This window comes from Ochotona princeps, chromosome 22 (genome assembly GCF_030435755.1).
Source record: "Ochotona princeps isolate mOchPri1 chromosome 22, mOchPri1.hap1, whole genome shotgun sequence".
In the NCBI taxonomy this organism is placed as follows: Eukaryota; Metazoa; Chordata; class Mammalia; order Lagomorpha; family Ochotonidae; genus Ochotona; species Ochotona princeps.
Window position 1 is genome coordinate 3,474,064 of NC_080853.1, and position 7,375 is coordinate 3,481,438.

At 56.3% G+C, this 7,375-nt stretch overlaps 1 protein-coding gene across 1 annotated transcript; it reads right to left on the reverse strand.

The window, feature by feature from the left end:
• Positions 1-1,595: 1,595 nt before the first annotated feature.
• Positions 1,596-7,108, reverse strand: FAM210B (family with sequence similarity 210 member B). Its single transcript, XM_004586098.3, has 3 exons — positions 6,856-7,108; positions 2,245-2,417; positions 1,596-2,060 (listed from the first exon to the last, which is right to left on the reverse strand). Exons 1-3 carry the CDS (start codon positions 7,045-7,047, stop codon positions 1,844-1,846), a joined length of 582 nt encoding a protein of 193 aa, XP_004586155.2. The 5' UTR covers positions 7,048-7,108; the 3' UTR covers positions 1,596-1,843.
• Positions 7,109-7,375: the final 267 nt, after the last annotated feature.

A 7,375-nucleotide genomic window follows, 5' to 3' on the forward strand; every position in this document is an offset into this window, starting at 1 on the left:
TTACATTTTAAAAATAGCTGTTTTATTTCCTAGTTCCATAAAAACAGTTGTAAATACAAGCAATCTATACATCCTGCTGGTGAACCTGCACAATGGTTACCTGACCCTCGCCCCGCTTCCCAGTGTCGTTACTGGCCACAGGAGTGGAGTGGGCTGGGCCTGGGAGACGGCCATATGGCTGTGTGGTATTTGTTATTGCTTGCCTTTGAGTCCACTCCCATGACTTCCAAGTTTGAGACTTGAGCCCTTAAATCTGTAGACCTTGCAGCTGTTTTGGTCCATTCTTGCATAGGCATTCTCCAGGGTCCAAAAGGGGAACTGGCACAAAAAGTGGTTAGGAGCCCCAAGCCAGCAAGAGACTGGAAGACACGAGATGAGAAAGCTCGCTCGGCAACTGCCCAGCACCAAAAACACGCATGTCGCTTGCTTGGCTGTGAGGTCCAAGGGACCAGAGCCCCGAGAGGCATTCCAGGGTTACGTCATCAAGCCTTTTAGCAATGGGCTAATTGGTTCAGAAAAAAAGTTGCACTTTAAACATTTTAGAAATAAACTTGTTCCACAAAGAATTAGTGACATGGACAACTGGGCCAACTAGGAAACTGTCAGCAGCCAGATCTCAGTAAAACCAGGACGGCAGGTTTTCTGATTGCGACTTGTGTGACTTAAAGGGACAGGAGCCAGAAAGGTGAAAGCAGCCTGGCCCCGTGGCAGCAGACTTCAGGCTTGGGGATGGGATCCTGGAGCAACAGCCTTGCATCCCAGCAGGGTTGGGAAGAAAGTGTTCAATGATGCACCCAGCAAGGGAATTCATTTCCAACTGCTGGCTCCTGGCTCCTTCCCACAAGGCAGCTTGCTGTGAATTTCTGAGCTTGAATTTGTTTCAGCTAAAACACACCCTATCTGGGTAAAACTGGCTTTGTGGCCTGAAATTCCACCTGCCTGGTCACCCTCCTTCCCCAGCTTGAATCACTTCATAGTTGCCTTCCAGTGTTAACAATTGGTAAACTTTCCTTTTTAGGAAGTAGGACAAAATCTTCCTGCATACACAATTTTATCTAACAAAAATAGTGACATGATGTAAACAGTCTGACAGTTCTGGAATGTCTGAAGTTTGAGAAAGTAAAGATTGTCTAAGAAGTGTTAAGATTGCCTCATGCCCCAGCTTTCTGCATGATGGGTATGCAAATTCCTCTGGGAAGAAGGGCCCGAGGAGCACGTGGTTCATGACCCTTGGCAAGGCTCCGTGTTTTTGCTAAATGCAGGCAAATATGCCATTGATGTTACTGAGATTTCTGGAAAGGAGGCCCTTTGAGCCCAGATGTGAAGGTGTTTGGAGTCGGACACCAGAACACTTGCTTTTCTTCAAGCGTAGTGGATGTCACGGCGCTGGTGCGGATCATGTCGTGGTTACACACTGTTGGAGTTCGTTTCATTCACCGCAGCACTAGCAGCTTTCTGCAGAATATTGCATATTAAACTGCAGGCAACAACTGCAAGTATCAGAAGAAGGGGAATCAACTCAATCATTTCCTTTTGAAGAATTCCAGCAGATTGCTCCCAGGGCTTTTGCAGAAGACCCTCACCAAAGACGTTCCAGAAGGAACACTCTAGGTTCGGGCTGAGATGCTGACTCACTGGTGATGCTTTGCTGACATTCTACATTATATACACGAGCCCTGTGCTAAGCAGCTTAACAAGGTTTTTAAGCCAAAAAAACGTAATTCAAAACCTGACTTTCTAGCAGAAGAAACTCTGAGACAGCTCTCTGCCCATCCGTGGCCACCCCATCCCCAAATTCCTAAATGCTAAAACCTATCAAATCTGCCCACAACGAAAGAGTTCATTAAGGTTTCACAGCTGGAGGCTTAAAGAATCCCACTTTCCTAAAATGTCTGACAATGAAGGGCACAGAGACCAAGGTGATGCTGATTCGCACTGGCGCGAAGAGCTTGTGGATCGCGTAGGCCACCACAAAGGTGCTGGTGCCCGCTGCCAACTTGGACTGGACCAGCGCCTCCGAAAACCCGAGCTTCGTCAGGACTGTAGATATGTCCACGCCACTGGAGGGAAATGAGCCAGGAAAAGAGTTACTACAGCAGAGGAGCAAATCAACCCGGCCATAAGACTGACAGCATCTTCTGAGATGGGACAAAAGCTGGATGAATAAAAAAACTTAGGGCAAAAGCACATACTTGGACTAACATGGCAGCACAGCATAGTAAGGATTACTGTCCACAGTCTCACCTTGAAACCACCATGTAAAACAAGCCCAGGGAGATGAGCGAGATCCCAATGTGCAGGGACACGGCCACAGCCCCATATTCCTGGAAGATCTTCTTGAGCTGCTGAGCCTTGGTCTGCTTGCTCTCCCCCGCGCTGACACTGCTACCTGTTGTCTCCGTCACTCTGCTGGGATCCTGTGTGCAGAGCAAGCCAGGAGAAACCTGCTCACCAAGTACAATATCCAGCTCCTAATCCCCAGAAACTGGCACAGGGACTGTGTGGGGCCGTCAAGTGAGGCTCTGGAGACGGGATTCTCTGGGTGGGACCAAGGGCATCGCAAGGTCCTTACAGGTAATGCCAAAGGCAGAGCTGGTGAGCGGAAGGTGCCGTGCCATCGGCCTAGAGGAGGCCTGGGAGCCAAGAGATGCAGGTGGCTTCACAGGCTGGACACCACCAGCAGTAGGCTCTAAGGCAGGCCTCCAGAAGACACTAACTACTGATATGTGACCTGGTGATGTCAGCCCTGAAAGAGCCACTGCGGGCTTCTGCCCTCCAGGGCTGTGACACGCCTGGGTTGCTTTACCCCCTATCTGTGGTCAGCCGCCACAGCAGCCACTGCAACTACAACGTGGTCATGGCAGTGACACTTGATGGGGCGCCTTCCCAAAGCCGGGCCGGCCCCCTTTAGCCATCACCCCTCAGAGGTAGATGCTAACATTTTCTCCATCACAGGGGAGCAACCCAGGCCTGGAGGGGCCACGTAACTGCACCGAGGCCCAGGCAGCGGAGGCCCCAGCTAACTCACAAGGACAGCAAGTGCAACGTAAAATAGCATGAGCGCTCTGGTCAACTCGCAGAAGCTGGGATCTAGGACAAAGGGAGCGGCAGTTCTCAGCACACCTGATCACGATTCATTGCGGGAGGTGTCTCAGCATCACCGAGCCCCTCCAGGGAGCACTGCGCACGCGCAGGACAAACACCAATGCTGACACTGCATCGGAGGCAAGGGGTCTCACTAAGAGGCCACTTTTCTCAGAAGTTGTGATAGCAACGCCTGGCATCTTGGCCTGCTTGCAGTTGGTGGCTCTGTGCCAAGGCAAGGAGGGGCTCAGGATTCCCCAGAAGGGAAAGGAGACATCAGGCCAGAACGGCAGCCTACAGGCCCATGGGCTGCACCCCTACAGCCTGGCATGCCTGGCCCTGTCTCACAGTGGGAGACTGTAGGCCCATGGGCTGCACCCCTGCAGCCTGGCATGCCTGGCCCTGTCTCACAGTGGGAGCCAACACATGTGGCAGGGAGCAGGCAGCTCTGGTGGCAGCCTGGGGTGAGGCCTGGACCTGCGCTTGACACAAGTTCCAGGTGGTTCAGATGCGACTGCCTGGTATGGATGAGTCACAGTTGAGCACAGCAGTCCCATCAGTCACGGTCAGGTCGTGTCCCAGAGATAAGATTCAGATGGGGTCATGTTCCTTTAGAGGTGGCAGGAAAATCCATGTCCTTTGGGTAGGCCCCTCCCACTGAGCCAGCAGCAGGCCTTCACCAGGGTCACTTCCTAGAAACCCTGGCACCTGCTGCTCCCACTGGACAGCCAGAAGACAGGCTGCAGTGGTGGCTGGCTGCCAGGCTGGATACTGCGTTGGCCCTCACCAGGCCCCATGGCCTCGTGGTATTTAACAGGCTCCTGCCCTCACGTCTGCCTGAAGGCAGAGCCCTGCAGGGGAAGGGACACAGGCAGCAGCTTCCTCTTGGTGGACTGGCACACGCCACCTCCCTTTTCTCCGAAGCTTCTTGCCTAGTGCTGCCACCCCCACCCCACCCCGCCACCAGGGTTGAGAAACCCAGCTCTCTGATAAACACGCCCCACCCGCCTTGCAGGCCAGGAGTCCCACACTGATAGGCCACAGTATCTGCAGAGCCTGCCAGTGCCAAACCCTGCTCTGCAGGCTGCGTCAGGGGAAAGCCACTCCTTTCCCACCCTGGACACAGGGCCCAGCCACACTGCCCATCAGCAAAGCTCTCTGCTGAGGGCCCTCTTGTTTACACAATGAAAGCCAAAGGCCTTCCGCCAAAGGAGAAAACAAAGGGCAGCCAGACTTCCAGCCACAGGAGCAGCAGTATCTCTTGCAAGACCGGTGGGGGCAACTTACTGTTGACTAGCGCAAGGTTAGTTCCCAGTGTTCCAGAAGGCACCATTCCCCCACCCTGGTGAGACCTAGCTGCCTCCACGCGCAGCAAGACAGGCATTCCTCTTCCTAACCCCCAGGGGAGGTTCAGAAAACTGTAACACACAGGAACTTAGGAGGGGTGATTCAGAAGCAATGGAGAAACTGTGGGACACTCATTTCCTCATGAAATATCACCTGTCGGGCACTGCCCGGGATGGGGTGCCATCATCCATCCTGCAAGTGCCTGCGCTTGGACAAAGCCCTCTTGCATGCCTGTGTGCGTTGCGCACTCAGCTCTGCCCTGTGTTTACGGGAACACCAGGAGCTGCAACGGAGACAGGCAGAAGGCTGCAGGCTTGAGCCGAAGGCCTTGTCTACAGTGTTCACAGAGTGACACCTGTTCTCAATTGTGATGACACACAGTGTAGTACTTGGAACCAGCATTCTGAGTACTTTGTACTTTGTTCTAAGTTCTTGGAAAATACAAATTCACAGAATCCCTACAATCCACCTAGGAGACAAACATTGGGTGCATTCCCACCCCTCCTTCCGAAAGGGATCCTGGAAGCCCAGAGGGGCTGAGTTACGGAGGACCATGCAGGGATTAGCGCTTAGAGCTGGGACCCAGACAGGCCTGCACCCAAGATCCCAGATGGCCACAACAGTAAAGGATTCCCCCCACCTCGGTTTTAAGGAGTTATTTATTGAAAGAATTACAGAGAGAAATCTTCCCTCTGCTGGTTCCCTTCCCAGATGGCCACAAGAGCAGGGCTGGGCAGGTGTCCCTTGGATGGCAGGGGCCCAGCTGCTCGGGCCATCTGCTGACTTTTTCCAGGTGCACTTGCAGGGAGCTGGATGGGAAGTGGAGCAGCATCCATGCAGGATGCCGGGGTGCAGGCAGCAGTCTTACCTGCACCACAACGCTAGCCCCAGCAGTGAACTTTTAGCCTCTCACCGCCCCCACAACCCCCAGAGCATCTGATCTAATGGCAAGAGAAGATAATAAGTAGAAAAGTAAAACTCCAGGTGCTGCGGAAGAACAGCAAGCTAGGGAGGGGACAGGCAGGTCAGGGGGAGGGTTGCTGCAACCAGCTCAGAGAAGGTCTCCCAGAAAAGCGAGTGAGGGGTGGCTCTTTGGCTCAGTGACAACGACATCACTTAGGGTACCTATAGGCCACGTGGGATATTGGATTTCTTGCTGATGCACACCCCGGGAGGCAACAGGACCCAAGAACCGAGTCCCCCCACTGAGGTGGGACCCCTATGTGGAGTTCTGGCCCAGTCCCAGTGTTGAAGGCATTTGGGAACGTGAGCCAGTGGGTGGGAGCTGCCAGTCTCGGTGTTTCAAATAAATAAAAGCTGAACCAAGTCAGTGAAACCATGCACGGTAGCCCTGCGCCCGAATGGAGGGGGACTAGAGGTCCAGAGGGCTCCAGCAGAGCCGTGCCCCACCTGAGTCCTGGCCGCTGCAGGGGGAGGTTGGGCACACTCGGGCTGACTCGCTCAGTGTGACACCACGATATGCCAAATGAAAAAGGCAGAAAAAGGGTCTGTCCCTTGGGCACCTAAGTAAATGTCTCGTCCATTTAGAGACCCCACCTGGGACCTACACTGGTGCCTCCCCCTGCGGGCTGGGCCTGGACCCCTCTACCTGCCCAGGTCCTTGCAGGGAAAGTGTTCTCCCAGGGATATGACCCCAGGCAGGCCCTGCTCCCGCCTGTCAGAGGGCAGCAGAGGCCAGATGAGCAAGGGTGACCATCACAACTGCTCATGGCAACTTAGGTTGTGCCAGGGAGGGACAGTCCCACTCCGCAGAGTGTGAATGACGGACAGTACATTCCAGAAGACAGGCGTCTGTGCAGTGAGGGGCCACACGTGCCACCCCCCCAAACACACCCAGGACCACCTCATGTGCCATGAGGGCGCCCAGAGGGGGCCTGCAAGGACTCCTGGTGTGAGGGAAGGCTTCCTGGGGGGGCATGCCCTGCCGAGTCCAGCTTTGCAGACAGCACTTTTGGCCTGATGGGAGAGAGGCTGTGCATGAGTCGCGGGGAGCTACGGGTTCGAATCTCCCTCCCCCCTGGAAATCTACCGAACATTCTGGAAGGCTCGCTGGGGCAGCCCAATGGTGCCCAGGCCCGCCTGAGCTCCTGGAGTAGTCTCCCAAACTTCCACAGGGAAGGCATGATCGTGAAGGTCATGCAACGGCAGCTAGGAGGCCTGGGTGCTGGGGGGTGCACCCGGAGCACCTCTAAACACTTCCTCCCCCAACCCAGGAGAAGCCACTCTCCTCATAGACTCACTTTTTAAAAACAAACAAGTGCTTTCCTTTTCCTTTTAAGGAAAGCTTGTCTGACCACTCGGAAGCATTCGCCGAGGGCGACACCAGCAGGGCCCGGCCCACACCCTGAGGTCACCCGATGTGCCCTTGGAGGTGCCAAGGTGGGGGTGGCGTGGGGGGCTCACCTGGCGCTGGCAGTCCCCGCGGGTCGTTCGCAACAGCCGGGCGTCCGGCCCCGGCCGGAGCGAGGCCAGGGCCAGGGGCGGCGGGGGGCAAGGGGCGCACGGGGCCGCGGCGCCCAGCAGCCAGCTCACGCGAGGCCCGACCCGGGCGCTCACCCTGCCCGCCGGGCCCAGCAGCGCCAGCAGCCCGGCCATGGCGTGCAGACAGCAGCTCCGGCCGGCCCCGAGCACCCGACAGGCAGCGGGAGGCCGCCCTCCAGGCCACGCCCCTAGGGCGGGGCTGTGCGCGGGATGGGCGGGCCCGGAAGCTGACGCTACCACTCGGCCCGCCCTCAGGAGCGGGAGCCCCTTTCTGAAGGAACCGGACGGGAGGAGGAGCGTGCGCTCTCCGGACCCCGCCCACCGCCCCCGCCCCATCCAGGGGCGTGTCCGCGCGCGGGCGTGTGGGCCCTCCCCAAGCCCCGCCCCCGAGGGCGTGTCTGTCGCGTGTGGCCCTGCCGGAGCCTCGCCCGGCGGCTCGCGT